We start from the raw sequence: 21,733 nt of genomic DNA, 5'->3' as shown, positions 1-21,733 counted from the left end.
CAGACCATGCCGTTCCCATCTCCAGGCCAGCTGACATCCCCAAGGTCCCTCCAAGGGCTCTCTACTTTCTTCATCTCTTAAAACAAGGGAAGCAGCAGAAACTTGCAAGTGCTTCCCAACCAGTGGTGCAACCAGCCCAGCTTCACCTTAGCAAATGTAAAGGTCCCCGACCCCCAGCATCACTCCCAGAAAACACTTCATTTTTGCTGGCGCTTCTGCTGCCAACAGGCTCCATGGAATGGGAGAGGAGAAACTTTGCCTAGTAGCGCCTTATGGCTGATTGATACAGCGACACTGATTTACTATGAGATGGGCAATCAGCCACAAATGATATGTTGGGGAAGGCAGAAGCTGCCTTTGGCTGGCCAACTGCCAAACCTCCAGTAAAGGTCTAGAGCTATGGATCAACATTAAGTACCTTTTTTTCAGATTTATTTCCTATCTACTCACACATGGCATAGAGACGGGCATTTCTAAGGAAATGACCCTCATAAGACAGCCTCACAAGACCACAGTCTGCCTCTGCATTCCAGAGAGAAGCCCACCACTTTGCCCCCAGGCAATCTGAGAAACAGCAAAGTCAGCAAATACTAAAGCACTTTACGCAAATACTTCAGTATGCTAAGCACATGCTCTTAGATGGTACACAAGATAGCTGGCTTTGTATCAGTGGTATCAGGTTTTATAGATCATTCACTGGGGCCCAACCAGCAAGACACGCTACACTAATTACAAGCCATTCTGTAGCGCAAGAAGTGAGTCCAAATCCCATTTTACTCAACTGCACAGTTTACAAAGAAAAAAAAAATCCAGAACTCCACAGATACGTAAAACATGGATGAAGCAGCCATTGACCTAGCTTAAGTGGAATCTAAAGGGATTCACAGACTTACTAAAAAGCCTTGGCTTCACAGACTGATTAAAAAAACCTTGGGTAGAAACACTTTTACATCTTCACCCTTTATTTAAGATATAAAACACATCATCTCCTATTCCATCAACACCCAAAGGCAGTCACAACAGACTAACCCAGAGCAGCTGGAAACTGTAGATTGGTCTTGACAGTCCCTACCGAAACCCATGTTTTTCAAGACTCTGAAATGAAAGAAGCTGTCAAATGAATATCTGTTGAAACCTCCTAGAGGACAGCCAAGATGTTGTGGTTTTTTTGGTACACATACCCTAACATGCAGAAGCAAAGCAGTAGGCACAAGAGACATTCACGGAGCACTACTCTCTCTGTCACTAAAGCAATTACAGAGCCCTTTTGTTGCATTACTGAGTCAGCAGGAGCTCTGCTTCCCTGGGGAGGCCTCAGAGGCACAAAAGAGAAAGAACCAGACTGGTCGGTCCACGGCTTTAAGGTGGCAACCAATTCCTTACATTAAGGCACACTGACTGCTCACCTCGGGGACAGCCTTTATGCACCTCTCGGTGACAGCACACACAGCACGCAGCAGCGAGCCTGCTCTCCCCTTCCAAAGAACAGCAAAGGCCCAGGATTCACCTGTCAGGGCAGAGAAACCCACTTGAAATCGGGGAGGAGCACTTCGTCTCCACAGCTGGCATCTCCGCAGGAGACGTGCAGACGGCTCCTTTACCACCAGAGCATCCAGTTTGGGAAGAGGTTAACATGAGACGTGCTACCCCTGCCGCTCGCCCACAAACTCTTCTCTCCCTCACATTTCCACACCACACTTCTTCCAGGAAAACAACAGTGAGGGGAGCATCGCTTGATGTCCAAGAAGCGGGCTGCTGGCTGGACATAGTCAGGTGGAAGTTATGATGACTTAAATATAAAATCTTGTCTTATAATGAAAGACCCACCCAGTACATTTAGAATTACAAATGCATAGGCCAGCAATGCCTTATAGGTCCTAAAGGTATACATGTACTTTTTCCCATGTCTTGATCTGATACTATGCCAAAGGTGACACACAGCATCCCTGGAATACAGCCAGCTTTTGGGGAAAGAAAGGAGCCAGACGTTTTTCGGCTTACTAGACAATACGAATGAGTATTTTAGCCAAGAGCACTGGGGCAAATTTCCTACAAAAACAGCACCGCGTCCTCAAATGTTTGTGTGAGGCACAGGAGAGGCTGCTTTGAAGGGTGTTATGCAAAAACTCTGCCCTCTCCCTTCCCCAGGGTAAGTGTCGCGGCTCTTCACTCGCCACATCCATGCCAGAGAGGCTAACTCGGCCGGATGGGAGCCGCTGCCCCTGGAAGGGTGACTGAGCCGATCCCGGTAACAGGGGTAGCCCAATACTGGGGTCTGTCCCCGCCGCACGGGGCTCCCCGTGACATGCGATGCTCAACGCCTATTCAGCGCTGCCCCTATAGATAGGCGTAACTGACAGACTGCCGCCGCTCCGGAGCTGCGCGCCCGATGCACCGCCGCATGCCGGACCCCGCAGCGGCGCCCCGATTCCCATGCGGGACCGGATCCGCTACCACCGCCGCCGCTCAGGCACCCCTCACCTTCCCGGCGGGTCGGGTCCAGGGTACCACCACCCCCCGGCCACGCCCCGCTCCGGGGGAACTGTGCACCGCCGTGCTGCCACTGCTCTCCCCCCCTGCCCCGCTGCCGCTGCCGCTGCCGCCGCCGCCGCCGCCGCCGCCCGGCCTCATGCCGCCGGGGCGGGCCAGGCCGCACTCCACGGTACTCACCGGCCGCTGCCGCCGCGCCGCGCTCCCCCCGCGCCGCGCACCAGGGCGCCCCCACCCGCCCCGCGCCGGCCGCTCTGTTCGAAAGGACCAATCAGCGCCCGCGGGGAGGAGCCGGGGCGGGGGGGGTGGGGCCATGCCTGCCGCACCTGGGTCTCCGCGGTACCCGATTTATCTCGAGGCAGCCCGAGGCTCCCCCGCAGCGCTCCCACCAGCCTCGGGGCAGGCGCTGGGGAGCGGAGCCGCCCCTCCGGCTTCCCCCAGGGATGCGGCCTTTGTAGGCGGTGCAGGGCGCGGGGTCACGGGGTACCGGCCCCCCCGCCCCGCCAGGCCCCCACGGAGGCCGGGTCAAGGCCTCAGTGTCCCGGCCGCCGCTTGCACCGGCGCTGCGGCAGATGGGCCTCCTGCCCGCCGGCCGCTTCGGCTGTCATGAAAGCACGGGTCTCAACGTCCCCTCCATCTGGTGTCACCAACTGCGTTTGAAAGCAGTTCTGCTTCCCGGGGGCAGCGGTGGCGGGTTTGCTCATCGGCGGTGGGAGCTGGGTGCCCGGTGGTCAAGGGAAGCGCCCGCCCACAGAGGCGCTTGCACCCGAAGTCGCCTTTTCACAGCAGGGCGAAGGGCCGCTTCTGCACCCAAGGCCTTTCCCGCGCACAGCTGGCGCTGCCAGCGGTGCCGGGGCCACAGTTTGGCAGACAAGCGTGGTCGGCGCATCAGTGTCCCAGCCGTCCGGTTTGACGCTGCTCGGGACAGACGCACGCACAAGGAAACCACCCACCCGGCCTAGAGCCCCTCTTAGGATGGGGGACCCCACGCCGCCTGCGCAGCGTTCGCACATGCTCACCTGTGTCGGGGATGTTGGCGATGGTGTTTTTCAGAGCCGCTGAGCATCAACAATCGAAAGGTGTTAAGTAAAACAACGTGTGATGCGCTTTCACAAAGTATAGATACTGTATAATTTTTACTTTGAAATAACACAAATGAAGTTACATGTTTATATTGTGAAAAGTTTGTGTGTGTGTGTGTGTGGTTTTTCTCCATTACATAATTTTTCATCTTCTGATGAAATAAGAGCTTGTATGTCTTAGGTGAACACGTTTCACAGTTGAACAGCAAATGACTATAACATTAACCATTTGAGCTGGTTTATTATCTGAAATATATTCTTTAACGGAGGCCAAGCACAAAAGCACTGCAATGAAAAAATATGAATGGAAACCTGCATTTCCCCATTTGTCAAGAGGAACTGTAACTGCAATCAGCTTAATTGTAGCAGGAATTAACAGGGTTCCTCTGAGGAGCTGGTGGACTCTTTCTGATCAGAGAATATAAATACAGAGAAAGTTACACTCACGTGTGAAGATCTGATAGCTATACAATATTCTGTGTATAGTGAACAAAATGGCTTTTATGAATTCATGGCACGTTGCTATAAAAATGCAGTAAAGAAAATTTAATGTACTGTGGGATATTTTTCTATGAAAATAAATGCTATGTGGTCCTTTAAAAAGATATTTCTCCTAAAATAAAATAAAAAGTATTCATCACTGCACATCCCAGATCTCACAGAGAAGAGGTGTGAATTTGTGATCATTCACTCTCCATGACATCAACATCTCCGCGTGATGATGGTTAAATGTCCGTAATTCTGTAAGACGGCCCAGAAGACATGCGAAGTGTTGAGGGTTATCTGGGTGGTGACGTTTGCAGAATTTTTGTAGAATATCTAGCAGAGGTTCTTGAAGCCTTTCCACAGACTCTCTGTCCTTTATATATTGTCGATCTGGTTATGGTTTTAAAAGAAAATAAGTAATTAGCAAATATATTATATATATACATATATGCTCTGATACAAAGTAAATATTTACACCGATAGATGAATATCAACGTATTCAAACATTTACACTGGGCACTGATGTTCACACCTACCAAGAACATTTGTTTTCAAGTTAAGAGGGAATAAAAATGCTCTAACACTGTATTTTTGATTTGGGGTGTTCATGTAAGCTTCCCACTTCTAACTAGGGAAAACTTTCAACTTTGTCAAAAAATGAAGAGGTTTAACTTGGAAATGTTTCTCTTGGGTTGTATCATCACCTTCCAATGCAGTCCTGCACCTGAGTACGTCCTGTAATGCATTGCAACAACCGAGCAGCACAGCGTAAGTTCTTGGAGGTATAGCACAACCGCGAAATTCGACCAGTAGAGAAGCATGTGTGTACAGGTCATCAAGGAGAAATCAAACATCTTCATCCTCAATGAAATTTCTTTGTTAGAAAATACTTGTCTTTTAATTTTGTTCATATAGAAGTATGTGTTTAGGTATTTGGAGAGGGAGGAAAAAGGAGGATGGGAGGTTTTGTGACTGAAATTTTTAATGTAAAAAAATTTCCTGAGCCGCTCTGGCTCAAAGATCCAGGCAATTGCTTCACCTTCCCATCTTGCATGTAACCTGATTTGGAGACCTTGATGCCTGTCTTTTGTCCTGAAGCATGAGGCTTCTCTTCTCCCATTCCTGTGACAGTCAGTTTGTTCCAGGCACTATACAATTTCTCTGTATTTTGAAGGTAGAGCTGGTTAGTTTTGTGTTATCAAAGAACTAATTTTCACAGCAAAGCCTGTAATCAGGGCTGAGACACTATGTGCCGATACTTCTGAAAGATCGGTTTCCAAGGCTTTACGGTAGAGAGGGCAGCTCGCTACTGTCCTTCCGCTCTTGCAGCTGGTGTTTGTTCAATAAAAATCTTCATTGCCATTCTTTATTCGGAGTTATAGGGTTTCCCAATTTCCCTCTAAAAAATGTGGCATTCCACAGTGGGCTGTAGTGACATAGATGTAACCACATCTGGGATTTTCTGAAGGAAGGAGCCCAGTGTGCTAAGCAGTAATAAGGTACCAGTAATTTTTTAAAGCAGGGTGTTTAGGCACTTTTTTCCTTGTATGCAGAACCAGATGGTGTAGCAAGACATTGTGTGTTTGGATATGTGTGCTTGTTTTCTGGTTTAACAGCTGAATATACTGAATAAGTGCGTATGCACACTTACTCTATGTAGAATGTAAGTTTTTACAAGTCTCGGGTCACACTCCTCATTGCTTTCTTTCCAAAACCACTAATATTTAATTCTGGATTAGAAGTTACCTGGAGACAAGATAACTATGGCTGTGAGCAGCGCATATTCTTCCTGTGTCATCTTCAGCTCTCCAATGCTTTTATAAAAATTAAACATGGGAGTTATGAATTCATCTGAGATACCTGTGAGAGAAAAAAAGGTTATGATATTTTTTAATTATTGCAATAATCTGATATATTGTCACAGAGCAATTATTTAGTATTTGAAGCCTTGATTATCTTGGTGGGAAAAACTTACTGCACAAATCAGGCCTGATACAAGACAATTAGTTACAAAAGTGCAACCATCAAAGTAGAAACAGTCAAGTGCTGGCAATTTCTTTTCACATGGTTTCAAAGTCTGTCTTTCAAGCAATTCCTTTTCCTCTACAGGTTTGTCTGTCTAGCTCTTCAGCACAACCCTCATACATGTTTTTCTCGCTGCCTGCTGATATTCTATCCGTCTTCTGTTTCCAGTATGCACAGTTTGTGAAACAGTCCCCATGTTCTCTATCTTTACATTAGTTACATGGAAATCTCTCAGGGTGAATGGTTTAATTCTAGCCCAGCTCTACTCTGCAGCTAACTGCCTTGGGCAGGGCTTCAGTTGTCTCCATAAGAGTCTTAATTGCTCCTTTTATGTAGCCTGAAACTTTAGCTAGTCTAGGATTACCTGTAGTCCAAGATCAACTTGCTTGCAAATACTACTGCCTTCCAGCATAAACTAGTGTATTATAAAGTACAGAGCCGTGAATAATTAAAATCCACCCCAGTTTAAGGATGGGATCATGTGATTCTCACCATCAGTGAAACCCTTTGGGGTTACCGAACTTGGGCATGCCGACTGGGCTTCCTCTTACTGACTTTGTCATCAGGTCACAATGTTCTTACTTAGCCTTAAATTACAGATGTACCCCATTCTGCTTTTTGATGTAAAAGAGAAGTAGGTCCTGTGACTTCAATTTTTTTTTTTTTAACTGGTGTGTGAGTCACTCCGAGCAGCCACTAGACTGTTGACAACGGCTGCTCACAACTCTGAAGTGATGGCACTGACGAGGTGTAGAGATCTGAACCAGTGGTTCTTCAGCAAGCCTTTTGGCCTTCCTTAACTGAAAGGATACAAACCTCCTATGTTCCCACAGATGAGAGCCGTAGGATTTCTTGTGATTTTACTCTTAATTTTGAGCTGTTCTGGGAGAAGACTTTATAAGTAGGTGTAGAAACTGCATGAAATAATGCGGTTTTGAGTGTTGTGTACAACATGAAGCTGAAGTCCAGGACTGATGAGGTTTGGAGTGCCTCCAGTAGGGGAAATTAAAAATGAAACTCAGCAGGTGGAACTCAAAGAAAAGAAACATGAAGTCACGTGACTTAACTGTGAAACAGCCACATTTTGCTGCGACAGTGAGAACTTACTTCAATCAATGGAATAGTTATGTGTCCCAACGGAGTGAAAGTATGGTCTTGCAGGGTGTGGTTTATTTTGTGGTTGAATGATGTGTTTAAACATGTGACATGAGCAACCTATGTTCACTTCAGATTATAAGCCACAAATCTTGTTTTTGTAACAAGTTCAACACCACCAAGAAGAGTCTAAGTCAATTAAGCAAATATATATGATGCGAGTCAGCTCATCCTGTGGAAGTTAGTAACACAGCTGGAACTTTATACAGAGCAAACAATAGTCATAGCATCTAATGTTCTGCGAGGTTTATGTCATTAGTCATCAGCGTTAACTATTTATTGTTATTATAATAATAACTTGTTATTGCTAACTTTTGGGGAACCGCCTGTTTCTCTCTTGGGCAGTTTTAAAAGCCAAAGATCCTTACAATATGACATATGTAAGGAACACATACCTATGACACACCAAAGTTTTAAAGTTCACGTGACTCAAGAAACAGGAAGAAAAATAGTCTGGTTGAGCCCTAAAGCAGAGCAAATGAATTCCTTCTGTGGAAGTGAATAGGTCAGCAATGACATGAGAAAAGTCCAAGACAAACCGGATATTTTTAGAAGTCTCTGTGCAAGGTATCGCACTGCTGGGCATGATCGTTTTGGCAACAGACAAGAAATGGGAGGAAGTGAGCTGTGACTAAGACTCCCATCATTTGTTTCTCATATCATCTGACTTTTTTTTTCTCTTTTTTGGGTGGTCAGGTTAGTTTTCAGCTGGATGAATTCATTGTTTTGCTTACCACGAAACTCCTCAAGTCCTACTGATAATATAGCAGAAGTGGGATGAAAATGATGCTGATGAACAGGGTGTGGAATAACTAATTCAGGTCCTCACTGGTCCAGGCACTGTATAAGCATGCAGGAAAACAATCCTTGCCCCACAAGGGGCTTGTAATCTAACATTAAGAAACTAAAGCATGGGTGGGTGAAGCAAAAAAGAGCATAGATGTGGAAGGAAATTAAATTATAGCAGAGAGCTTTTCTGCACTACTGTACTGCAAACAGAGAAATAAAACAGAAGAAGTTAAAGGGAAGGGAGTAAAAAGGGAGGTTTCATCAATGCAACTGATTTACTGCTTCTACTAAAGAGAACAAAGCTTCGAAATCTTTAAACAGATATATGTCACAAGACAATTATGAATGAAACCATGCAAAACGAGCAATTTGGAGACTAGGATAATGGAAATTTTTCTTGGTTACTAGTTTTTCCCCCATCCCATCTGTGCTGGAGTTTCGCTGTTATTTCATCATCCTGTATGCACGTTACACAAACCGCAGTTCCATCACAAGAGGGGGCTGTTTTCTAATGGGATTGAAACGCTTCAGTTTGGATTTAATACGTTCCACCAGAAAGCAAAAAAGCAGGAAGAGGGTGTTTATAGTTCTTGCTTTTTGTTTTCTTATCTACTGTACAAGATGTTGTCACTTCAATTCAGGTTATCAGAAAAAGAATTAAAGGCAATTTGGTGCTCGTAACTGGAAAGGCTAGAGGAGAAACACATATGATTCGTCAAATGTCGTTGTTACAAATCATACTCCAAAAGTGAAAAAAATCCAATAGATAAAGTTATAATGTATTCTGGCCTCAGTGAGAACAGACAAATTAGCTCCATCTAGCCCTTTTTATTTAGATCACACCAAAGCACTGCACAGTGCTGTGTCAGGTAGACGGAGCGTCCTGGTCCATGTTAATGGTGCCTCCTTCGTAACTTTTTTTCAGCAAGGTTTCAAAAACTTTGTTTCATGCAGTGTTATGGCAATAAGAACACGCCCCTCCTTTGTGTTTCATTGTGCATCATTCTGAACTACACAGATTTCTACCTAACCACCAGCCCAACTCTATCGTCTGCAGAAGATACTGCAATTCATTTGATTGATTTGGCTAAGTTAATGGATGACTGGCTGTAAACCCCAGGGTAGTCAATGGGAAATACTAGCTTTACTGAGGACGGCCTTGCGGCATTAGACTGAAGCAGATTTAAACCCATGAGTGTTGTTCATTTAGCACCTCGCACTTCTTGAACAATTTCATTCCTATCTGTAGCTTAAGACACACAGCATTGTTTTAGACCTTGCGTTTTTGAGGGTTTTGTTCCTATGATTTCTCGCTGAAGGTAAGATGACTTACTTTCATAAGGTTCGCAGTTTCAGGCCATAAATAATTGTCTGGTTAACATAATTTTGGCATAGATGTTTTTACTGTGATATTGAGTCAGTATTGTCAGCTTCTCTGTATTCTCTCTTCTATTTCGGCTGTTGAATAAAACTTAATGGATTAATCTATTGCAAGAGGAAAGCTTGAGAGTAAGTACTAATTAACAGTAACTAGCACTGTGTGATTAACATGGATAAAGAGATTTTTTTTCTTGATAAACATGGAGGTGCCAGTGGATATTAAACCAAAGGTGTATTAGTAGCTGTTTTATGAAAATAAAATATATTAATTACTTGCAAAATTACATCTTATCTTTCAGTTTCATCTACCAGAACTGCTCTCCATGATGCTTATGAGCTCTGCTTTTAACCTGTTCAAATGTATCAGTGTTTAAAAACACTGACCAAATTCACCATGTTGATGCTGAGAGCTGGAAAGGGGAAAATCTAGCCAGCAGAGAAGATACAGCAGAGCATGGTCATGCAACTTCTCCTCTATCATCATCTTGTAGAGGTTAAATGCCCAATTTGAATGAGAGGTTAGCATGTGCCAAGGACAACTCACACTCGGGGTAGCAAAACCCCATCTTTTCAAAAGCAATCAACAGGACCACTGTGAAGCCGTCATTGCAAGCAAAGAAAACTTAGTTTAAAGAAAAACCCAACCAAACAACAAACAAACCAAACCTGCAAGGAGGATGCAAATGACATTGCCACATACCATCCTTTGGCAGTGGCCTGAGTGCCTGCAGTCAGGAGGGAAGTGTGGTCTGGCACACAGCAGCAGCATCTGCACCGCCTTGAGCTAGTCTTCATAGGCTGAGCCTGTTTAAATAAGTTTTTGGCCTGGAGGAACACACTTACGTGGAAGAAAAGAGATTGGGTCCTCCGACATCTGTTCTTGCTTTCATGGATATAAATTAGCTCTGTAGATACTATTTAAACAGTTTTATCAATTTTATTTGTAATTCAGGAACATGTCACTGGCTAATTCAGTGTGGTAGATTGTGGAGTACCGCATATGAACAGAAAAGCTCTTTCCTATACTCTGTAATTTAAAGTGGTCCTAATTTCTAAATATTTTGGCAAGTGTGCTAGTTTTGGGTCAAGACACAGGAAGGTAAGTGTCTCCTTCTGTGTGGATGCATATGACCATTTGGAGGATTAGACATCTGTGATTTGCAGGTATGTTTAGAAAGAAGGGGCTAGATACTGGCCAGGTTGCTATCTCTTAGATTAGTTTATTTGGACTCAGCAGTGACGATCGTTTCATTTTGTTTCTCTGCACAAACCCCCGCACAATGGGGTTTTGAAGCACTACTGTTACCTAGTACTAATAATCAAATGATAAAAGCCAAAGGCAGCGGAAGTGATTGGGTATCCATTTTCCAGTGCCGAATTTTGCCCTTGGTTGCAGGAGTCTTGTCCAAATCAATGGGAACTTTGTATCTCACATTCAAGGGCAAAAAGTGGCCCCTTGCCAATGCTTTGAAATTGTGGCTATTTCTTTTTTTTTCCTTGGATTTCACTGTATCTCAGCACCTGTAACCCATCCAGGAAGACAACAGTATATTTCACAATGATGTCAGGTGTCGTGCTGCCAACCGAAAATTTCAGTCCAGATTCTTCTGTTTGTGTCCATATCAGATAGTATCTTATTCCCCAATACTGAAATTAGTAGAACTGCTCTGGAGAATAAAATGATGAAATAAAAATCTGTGGGTTTTCATGACCGCTGAAAGCAGGTGTTCTTTGGAAAACAAGTTATAAATGCTTACTGAGAAAACATTCAGTATTTCAGCACTGTTTTAAAAAATATTGTACTGCTAGATAATGGGGACGGTTTGCTTTCAAAATAACAGAAAGAAACTAAGCATTAAATTACTAGCATGTCAGTCTCACAGAATGGATCAATCGGTCACAACTTGCTGTATGCATAGGGAAACATCAAATAAGATGAGTAAGTGGCACAAGCTCTCATTAACGTTAAATAAAATGTCTGTATTTCTCATTAAGTCTCAATATTAGAGTGAGTAGGAGAGGATTTCAGTCTCAGGAGCAGCTAATGAAAGAATTTCCATCACACCTTATGGAGAAAGACCATAAGGGCACAAACAACGCAGTCACTGAAATGCGCCAGGACTTGAGCAATATGCTCAAGCTAAGAAATAAAAATACACTTCATCAGCATGAGAATAAAAACGAAGGCTGCTAGTGCTCAAAGGTCATCACCACCAGATCTCTGGGTTTTTTATCAGAAAAAAAATAATCCATTCTGTACAATCAAACTGGGGAAGGCATAAATATTAATAGGTGAGAGCAGCTTCCAAGTGGACATGGTGGCAGGTGACAGAAGTCTGGACAGCTTGTGACTTTTAGGCAAGATGCCCACCCCCGATTTTATGGATACAGACATCAAGGCTTGACAATAGGACTTATGTGACATTCAGACAATTGCACCTAAAAATATGTGGACAGAAGTTCTGACTAACAGCACTAATTTATGGCTGATGGCATGACAATGTTTAAGACCTCACTAAGCCATGAATAATGCTGATGCTTCTTCTTCATTCATTGCCTATAAATTTAATTTCTAAACTCTCACTCAGTTCTCACTGCATTTCCTCTGCTGCTCCCTATTGTCTTTGCAGGGTGTTTCAGTTTGTTGGGTTTAGTCTTGTTTTTCAGTGAGGTGTATGTAAAAAAAAAAAAGCCCTTCTCTCCAAATTTATGTGTAATTCTCTTGGGTTTTCTTCTTTATTTGACTTAGGTTTAATCTCTTCTGGCCATTTATTCTCTTGGACAAGTCTAGTGTCGTTACTGGTTAAGTCTTGAACAGGCTGCTTAAGTTTCTATCCTAATATCACATTTAGTACAGGCTATTATTCAACCTAAAACCCCGGTGTTGAGTCCTATGACATGGAGGTGTGTGAACTGCATAATTAATATTTTTGAAAACTGTATGCGTAAGCAACAATAACAGAAGAATTTGGATGCCTGCCTTTCATTTTGTTTAAACTCGAGACACCTGAAAATGACCATGATTTAAGCCACAAAAATAAGAAGCTTCCATAGTAGGTATTTTCCAACAATTATCCGATTTGCTTAAATGTGTAATTCTACAATTTATCATAAACTAAGACAAAATGTGCAGAAAAATTGCACCAATGTGAGCTCTTAAAGTCAAAATAAAAAACTCTTCTAGCTTCTGTGACGACAAACAGGATTCCTACGAAAATTCAGTGAACACTGAGAAATACAGTTGGGAAACAGGAGAGAGCCAAACCTGCCTAGTAAAAATCCTTCCTCTTATAAACCAATCTGCTTGCATTTTTGGAGCAAAAGAAGTGATACCACTAACTGGCAGGCAGTTACCAGCACTGAAAACATAGGCAGAGGAGCATTTAAAAAACACATTGAAGCTTCTTCATGCAAGAGACATTTCCAGGTTGACAGATACGCTCTAGCATGCAGCAGTCTAAGTCCGAAATGAGAGACTCTGGAAATTTTGAGTGACTTCTGGGTCTGTGCAGTAGCACTAAAAGTTGAATAGCATCAGGAGCAGCAATTAAGCTAACACTGCTACAAATGCAAAGATTTACAAGCTGCTTTTATTGTTTACTGTCTCAGCCCCATTAAGTGCAGCCAAGGAAAATGTTTTTAAGTAGGCTTGAATCTGCACAGAGTGGAGAAATAAAATACATGGAAAAGGGTACTTTGTCCTGTATTCTGGTTATTAATGGAAGGAAAGAATGCAGCCAGCAGCAAGTAAGCTGGATAACACATTATTCTCTTGTAACATAGGGAGGGAGCAATTTTAGCAGCAGTATTTCCTCTTATGTCCCCAACTTGATCCTGTCCTGAGGGAAAATATTTTTGCAAAAGGCAATAAGATATATATGTGTGTATATATATACATACACACACTTTAAAAGTTATCATGTTTCATTTCTTGCAAACTCTTCAGCTCAGGTTTTGTTCTGATCCAGAATTCCTTTTCAATTTACCTTGGTCTTTTTTTTTCCCCAGAAAAAAAGAATTGCAGGAAATCTTCCTTTGGAATAAATAATACATATAATAAATAATACATTTGAAATCATTATTTGTCTTGAAACTTTCATCTACATAAAATGCTATTTTTTAAAATCTATTTCATGACAGGTGAATAATATTGCTGCAGGATACAATGCCATAGTCTAGTTAATCACGTTTTGGTATGAAATGCTATCTTTAAGTCTAGTACTAGCTTGCAAAAAATATATGATATTGCATCTCATCTGGACTCAATAGTTGCAGAGAATTAACAGGATATTTTAAAATTATGAGTAAGGAAAAAAATATTGGTATGACATAATGGTTTATGAAACGTTCTGGATCAAAGCATTTCCTGCTTCTGCTTTTTATGAACAGTTGACACCTTGACCAAGAAGGTTAATGCTGACTGTATAGATTAGAGGAGCAGAAGCTTTCAGTAATCATGTATTCATATAGATTAATTTCTCTAAGACCTATTTTAATCAAAAAAATATCTTATATTCTAGTAGAAAAATCTCTTAATGAAGACATTTGGATCCATGACAACTCACTACAGCTTCCAGGAAATATCTCTGGCCTTCTTGGCATACTTCTCTGCCTGCAGAACCTGGACCAGAAGCCACCTATATCACTCTCAAAGTCACCATTTCCAGTCCATCAAACAGCTACCACTTATAATAAATCAAGATGAAAGAAATATAAAAAAAGTACAAAATAGAAACCTAGAAATAAGTGTGCTAAGCCAAACTAAATCCATACCTTCAGCAAGTGAGTTATTGTCACGTTTTCTAACTCCTTTTCAGGGTTTCAAATATATAAGTATTTGCCTAATTTTGCATACATCAGTAGTACCTTTATGTTTCTGCTCTTAAAGAGTTTTGGAACTGAGTTCAAGACCATTACTATAACTAGTAGCAACGTTAAACGTTCTCCTGTCTCTTCTCCTTCTGACTATTAAAAAAGAAGTCCAGAAGCCAGAATCAAAGCGCTCTCTCTGACTACAGACAGAGTCTTTGATTCAGGATTTTTGTTATACTTGAATTTTGAATCATAGGTAGCTGAGGGGTGGATAAGGTTTGCTGGTCAATACAGAAAAGGGCAAAACAGTCAGTATTGTATCAGTGGAGCACAAAGACTACATAACAATGCAAAACATGACTTTTTATGCTTTGAGGAACAAACAATATCCAGCCCTGTTCAGCTTTTCATAATTATTAAGATTTATGTCTAGAACCAGTAGAGTCTATCATAGCAGCTGAGCCTTGTATGGACCTTAAAACACAGAAAACATACTGAAAACATGCCACGTTTATAATCCTTCTATGCATCTTGTGCAGTGTGATTCAGTTTTACCAAATTAATTCTAAGAATAGGTGGTTCCCTTCAGACATCTCCAGTAACATCCTAAATTTTTTTTTCTTTCTTATATATAGTGATTGCCTTTGAAAGCATAAACACTGATATTTTATGTGAATAATGTGAAATGGTGATATTTCCCTTTCATTGTTCTTTCATGCTTATCATTGGAGACTTGCACTGGATTTATTTGATATAGCATTATTCATAATACTTGCAATGTACTTATAAAGAAACCTTTACCTTATGACCTTTAGACTCAAGGCTGAGTTAGATTTGTTCTAGTTAATATAAAGAACAACATTCAGATAAACCTGTTTCAGTGCTAATAAACAATTTTACTAGCTTTTCAAGGGCAAAACATTGACACAGAAGTGCAATGGTGTGGATTGTTTTTTCCTCATTACACAAGATACTTACCACTGTTGCGAATTCTTTCTTCTAAAAGGACAGTATGTCCTGTAGGAAGTTTCCTACTGAAGATCTCAGCTGAACGGAGGAACATGGCTTCTACTGCTGAGCCCTTCAGCAGAGCAATCTGATCTTCATGGTCAAGGGTTTGGAAGCCTGGGGAGATGTTAGAGATAAGTAAGGCAGCAACAGAAAAGTCCCTGCTGCCTTCTGTCCTGAAGTTCTTGCACATGAGGTGCTACACATCTGCGTAACCTTGATGTCGATGTTAGGGGGGGTGACAAGTGCTGTGGAAATTGAAACACAGATTCCAGAAAATAACTGAAGTTTATGAGAATTAGACTTGTGTTTCAGCATTTATGGTACTTTAAGAGGGACACGATGAGCAGAAGCTAGCGGTGTAGCACAACCAGTAGTAGAGATTTTGTCTAGCCTGATGGTGCTACCTAACATCTTCTGCCATGTTTCCACTAGAGTTCTCTACCTGACTCTCCCTCTGCCATGCTGCTTCCAGCCCTTTCAATGCTCTAAGGGGAAAAAAATCACCGTTTGAAGCATGTAATTTTAAATGTTTCACCTTGCCTTTGGACTAGTTTACATACAGGCTTCCTGCTGCTTTTTAAATATGCATTTCTCTTTTTGGAGCAGAAGGACTCTAAAATCCACTGAAGAAATCAGAAGGAATTTGGTAACTTGTGTGAATATACAGCTGCTCCTCTGAAGAAGAATGAGGGGCTGAAGAATTTGGGAAACTCTCCTCTTAGTTGCCAATGCAGGTACCCACCTCATACCCACCCCCCGATTCTGTGAGGAAGCACAGGAAAAAATAAAGCGGAGAATGAAACAAAAAGGTGATAAATCCTGCCAGAGGTACTCTAAGTCAACACTGAAAATAGCAGATTATTCAATTACAAAGCTCCTCCCTTCTTCATTTCCTGCGAGCCAGTATCCCAGTTAGCATAAAAAATATAGTTAAAACTGCAGGCTTTGAAGCAAGCCTGTAACACACAGAAGAAGGGTCAATATGACGGGTATGCCAGGAAAACAATGTTTTCATACAGCTCAGTGTTACAGTGCACCTTTCTTAATTACACGGAACTCGTACCATGCCCAGTGTTCACTCTTGAGGTAACGTCAGCTTGGGAGTTAAAAAAATACTGATGATAAAGTCAGGTTTTCAGTGCTTGTCCGTAACACACCATGAATATTGGTGCTATCAGCTACTGAAAGTTCTTGGTTAGGACTCACCGTTCGGTGGATGCCATGGCTAGAGGCTTTGCTAGAAAGGTAGCAAAGAGAGTGAACCAGAGTCTGGCAAGTCTTAATGGTAATTTAAAGGCAGACTATTTGGCACGGCAGTGATAGATGAAAATAAAAACTCTCTCGGGACACAACCCCTTTTCTGAGTGTTTTCTTTGTCAATAGGTAAAGAGTGCCACATCTCAGAGTGGCAGAGTTTGAATTATTCAACATATTATTCCTCCGAGCACAAAGCTCCTTTTCTTTAGACAGTGTCTGAAGAATGCATATGTGTCAGAGGAGGAACCATTTTTATGAAGTGTCCAAAATATACAAAGCAATTGCTGAATGGCAACTGAGAGGCATGTAAGCTTTGCAATAACAAAATGTGCTTAAACACACTGGATATACCTGGTAGTTTTTTAGTGAATTCCACAAGAACCTGCACATGACTGGTAGCCATTTCTGTTAAAATCAGAAAATTTCCTTCAGCGCTGAATTCCTCATGTAACTGTTAAAAACCAAAGCAAACAAAATCTGTTAATATTCATTGTCATTTAAAAGCATAAAATACAAGAATTATGAGACTGAATCAGGCAACAGGTCCATCTAGCCCTGTAATTTGTCTCCAATGGTTGTCAAAAACAGGTATTTTTGAAGGCGACATAAGAAAAGATGTAGACAGTGTCCTTTCCTCTGGAATACCTGTCTCACTTTCAATGTCATGACTAGCAATCAACAATTTAGGCATCTGAGCTGGAATTTTTATGAGCACCATAATATGCAACCAAAAGCCTTGTTGTTTATGAATTTGTCTATTTCCTTTGTGAATATATTTTTGGTTTTGACCTCCTCAACCTCCCATGGAAATAAGTTCCACAAGTTAGTTATGGGTTATTCAGCCCTCCTCCTGCAAGTGTCTTTTATTTTTCAAAGTTGATGACTTAGCAAATAATTTTCTACAGTTGTTTTAGATTTTTTTTTTTAAGACTGAACATGACAGTTTTGTAAAAAAAAAATCTCTCTGAAACCTTTTTTTCTCTTCTACCAGTTTCCAACCATTTACCATCCTACCATGAATACTGGCACTTTTAAAGGGAAAATGGACTTTCTAGAAGGTGGAGAGGAAAAGGAAAGAAGAGGGGATGAAACAAAAATCCAAACCTGGAAAACGCTGGGAATTTGGGTTCAAGAAAATGAAATATTTTCAGGCTCACAGGCTGGTGTCTTTATAGAAAGGGAGCTTGGCCGCAAGCCAAACTCAAATCACTGCCTGTACTGACAACGCAAAAACCAATGCTCCGATCAACAAAGGTTAGATTTGAGCATAAAAGTGTATTTCCAGAGTTGAAAGCTTTTTCTTAGCATTCAAGTTCGATAAACAAAGATGTGGTCTAACTGTTGACTGAATGGGAGAGATTCTGCCTGCCTTGCAGCATGTTTTATCTGTAAGCTTTTACCCATGGTTTGCTTTACTACTTACTACACCTACTTATGCTGAGTACAAATATTTTCTGCCGTGTAATCCTCAGTTTCATTATCTGCATCTCAAAAATTAATTCACCAACGTACTTACTAGCTTTTTTGACACCTCCTGTGGTATTTGTTGTTTACTGTATGAATCCATGATGTAATCAAGAAGGTTCTGCTGCTCTGGGGTAAATTCTACTTTCTCCTATACTGGCAAAAAAAAAAAGCCCATCATGAAATGCAGTCATAGAAATTATCTAGCATCTCTTGCTTTAGGCAAAAGCTATACATCTATTTCTCATACTTGGAGACCAAGGAGGCAAGAGGTTTGCTTGTCACTGAAATTTCTGTAGAATTGCACAGCAGAGAGGTGTATAATGCTTCTAAACTGCATGAGTTTGTGTGATTTATTATTAGAAATAAGGACATGTTTAGCAAACAACTAGATATGCTCAAACTTTAATATCACACCTCACTGTATGTGATATATACCTGAAATATGTATCACAGAAAAAATACTTTATGGGTTTTTTGGATGCTTCACTGAGTTTTGACTAAAAATATCAGAACTACTTCTATACTCAAGGTATTGCCTTGACTTGGTGGGAGACAGAGTTTTAATTAATACAGACAGCTCCAGAGAATTTGCAGTATTCTACATTCACTGTACAGCCACATTTAGCTGAAACATCACCACTACCGTACGAACTGTTACAAGAATTTTCTTACCCTATATATTTTAGTTGTAGATGTCACTTGTTTCATGTCATGGCCTTCGTTGTCTTCATTGACCGTCTGATCTGGGGGTTGTTTCACATTTTTCCGTAACCTTTTTGACTTGCATTGTATTTCTGTTAACAGACCTAGGACACATAATACAACAGATAACAATTGGATTTATATATGCCTCAGGCACTGAATAGGTACATAAACATGCCCATGAATGCCCTTTATACTAACAACCTCACTTACCTGTGCAGATAGTTTCCTGAACATGTCGTTATCTTTGGATGTGAGTCTAATGAGACATGCTAAGTACACACTAATGAGTAGTCTAGCCCAGCGGGAGCCCATCTGCAGAGCAGAACAGCTGGTGCTGGTGACCCAGCAGCCACACAGTGTGCCTGGCAGGGGTCTTGAACCAGCTCTAATCTGGTCATACAGGCAGAAAACCCATAAGTGATGGGAGTGTGCTGGAGTGTGTCTTTGATTTAGTTTCATACCAGACAAAACTGGGAGATGAAGGACTGAGAGCAGCCCTGCCAAGAAGTTCTTGGGGGTACTGGTGGACAAAAAGCTGGACATGAGCCGGCAACGTGCGCTTGCAGCCCAGAAGGCCAACAGTTTCCTGGGCTGCATCAAAAGCAGCGTGGCCAGCAGGTCGAGGGAGAGGATTCTGCCCCTCTACTCCGCTCTGGTGAGACCCCACCTGGAGTCCTGCGTCCAGCTCTGGAGCCCTCAGCACAGGAAAGACATGGACCTGTTGGAGCGGGACCAGAGGAGGCCACAAAAATGATCAGAGGGATGGAACACCTCTCCTGTGAGGACAGGCTGGGAGTTGGAGTTGTTCATCCTGGAGAAGAGAAGGCTCTGGGGAGACCCTATTGCAGCCTTTCAATACTTAAAGGGGGCTTATGATGGGGACATCATGACAGAAAGATGGGGACAGACTTATTAGCAGGGCCTGTTGTGATAGAACAAGGGGTAGTGGTTTTACACTAAAGGAGGGCAGATTCAGATTAGGTATGAGGAAGAGATTTTTTGCAATGAGGGTGGTGAAACACTGGCACAGGTTGCCCTGAGAGGTGGTAGATGCCCCATTCCTCGAAACATTCAAGATCAGGTTGGACGGGGCTCTGAGCAACCTGATCTAGTTGAAGATGTCCCTGCTCATTGCAGGGGCGTTGGACTAGATGGCCTTTAAAGGTCCCAAACTGTTCTGTGATTCTATGATTCTATGAAAACCCCGTTGTGCTCTAACACCTAAACCAAAGAGCAATAAATGGGGTCAGTTGGAAGACTGTCATCAAAAGTGTGTTCCTTGTCCGATCCAAAACAGTAATGGAGGTGCAGCTCTTCTTACACAAAAGGCACTGGATGTTACCAACAATCTTCAAGCAATGTTATAGGTGTAATGCACAATCTTCGCACAGAAATCCCTCTCAGAAGAGAGGACTCCAGGCCTTTAGCCATTACAGTGTCACTATACAGATAGACCAACAGCTGAAAACGTAAGCTCGGAAGTAACTCAGGCTGGCAAAGGAACTTGTAAAATGTATTTATTTAAAATCTTACCCAGCTGGCCTTGCTGGTTTGCATTGCATTGTATTAGAGGACTGAATAAAGCCCTGGATTTACTGTAGAGTTTCATTTGCCCTAATGAAAGGATTTTTGCATTTATGGGTTTGGTTTTTTTTTTGCTCTAGACTACATTTCAGTACCTTGAACCAGGGAGCATCCTCGTGTGAATGTCATAAAAACTAGCAATTTGCTTGTGCTAACAAAAGAAAGGGACAATAGGTACCCTCCACAACCTGTGGAAGACAGCCAGAAAGTAAACAGCTAAGTATTCATCTAAAACTAAACCTATCAGCACATGACTTTTTTTGTTTCTTCTTTTCTTTATTAAGCTTCTGTCAAGTATCCTTCCCATTCCTCACCTTTGAAAATGCAGAGCAGAGAAAGAGGCTTATTCAGTGAGTATATGATGGAGGAGGAAGATATCATGAAAACAGTGAATTTCGTTGTGAATGTTTTTAATTTCCTGTTTAAACACTATATAAAATAACCCACCTGAACCACAGAGAGAAGAGGAAATTTACATGATTAAAATAAGACCTGCAAATAATACCTTGAAAGGGGGGAATAGGAATGATGGAGATGATAATTGGTATCGAGCCATGTAATTTGTGCTGCCGCACAGCACCATAGATTTCTTTTTCTAAATTATTCAGTGTATCCTTTGGTGGTGTTAATGGGATTGTACTGTTTTCCACCAGCTTAGGATCTGGCCTACTACCTTCCTATGGAAAATTCTATTTAATTTTGCCTTAAGCAGTAAGACTAGATTTTCTCATGCTTCCTGCTACTTTGTAGTGCCTTGGCATCTTATCCAGGCTCCATTTAAGTCAGCTGGAGAACTCGTGTGAGAGACAGGACTTTACATTTTACCTCAGAGATAGTTAGGTTTAAATGGGTATTAAGGGAGTATTAAATGCCAGGAAGAGTGGCAGAACCGGGGTCTGCCAGGTAGACATCTCATCCAAGAAACTTCCAGTTTATATCAAAACCACAGCAAATGACTGAAACTGATGGTTAGTAATTCTGACCTGTCTGTGGTTTGTGTATAAAGGGCAGGAGTAGGATTATTGAGTAGCCGTGCCATAAATGTTTATAAAACTTAACCTCCTTGTTCAGAGGGAAAAAAGAATCCACAGAGCTTGCAATTACAATCCTACAAAATGAGTAAGTGAAACAAAGTTCAAGGTAGCCTTTTATTTCCTAGTTTGTTTTTTTTTTCCCCCTCAAATAAATGCTCTATACCACTAGAAGCTTCATGCTTTACTGTCCTGGATTGCCTTGAACTAAAAGCAATTATACAGCACACTCCTATTTAAAAGCCATTAAGTAGCACCTTGCCAAACATCCTCATTGCAGTGCATTAAAGCACGCTTATAGTTAAGTCATGAGCAACACAAGATACCCAGTGTTCCCATTCCAGAGGGAGTCGGATGGCAATGGCACTCGCGGTCTTTTATTTCACATATGCCAGTTCGTGAAAACGATAGGCCAGTTTAAAAGTTTCATGTAGGCCCTGTCGGTATTATTTACGCTGA

At 41.8% G+C, this 21,733-nt stretch overlaps 1 protein-coding gene across 2 annotated transcripts in view; it reads right to left on the bottom strand.

Annotated features, from left to right (window-relative positions):
* Positions 1–4,209: 4,209 nt before the first annotated feature.
* Positions 4,210–21,733, bottom strand: part of NR1H4 (nuclear receptor subfamily 1 group H member 4) — a gene marked incomplete at both ends in the record, with an annotated part of 35,362 nt that continues 17,838 nt past the window's right edge. For both annotated transcript variants that reach the window (XM_081996470.1, XM_081996471.1), the window contains 6 exons: positions 4,210–4,448; positions 5,805–5,918; positions 15,198–15,344; positions 16,839–16,938; positions 18,004–18,102; positions 18,627–18,760. In XM_081996470.1, the coding sequence (XP_081852596.1) occupies positions 4,210–4,448; positions 5,805–5,918; positions 15,198–15,344; positions 16,839–16,938; positions 18,004–18,102; positions 18,627–18,760 (833 nt within the window). The remainder of the gene's footprint in view (positions 4,449–5,804; positions 5,919–15,197; positions 15,345–16,838; positions 16,939–18,003; positions 18,103–18,626; positions 18,761–21,733) is intronic.

The sequence above is a fragment of the Phaethon aethereus genome (genome assembly GCF_964289735.1).
Source record: "Phaethon aethereus genome assembly, chromosome: 1".
Taxonomy (NCBI): domain Eukaryota; kingdom Metazoa; phylum Chordata; class Aves; order Phaethontiformes; family Phaethontidae; genus Phaethon; species Phaethon aethereus.
Note: the sequence above shows the minus strand (reverse complement) of the source record. Positions and strands in the feature narration are given on the sequence as shown.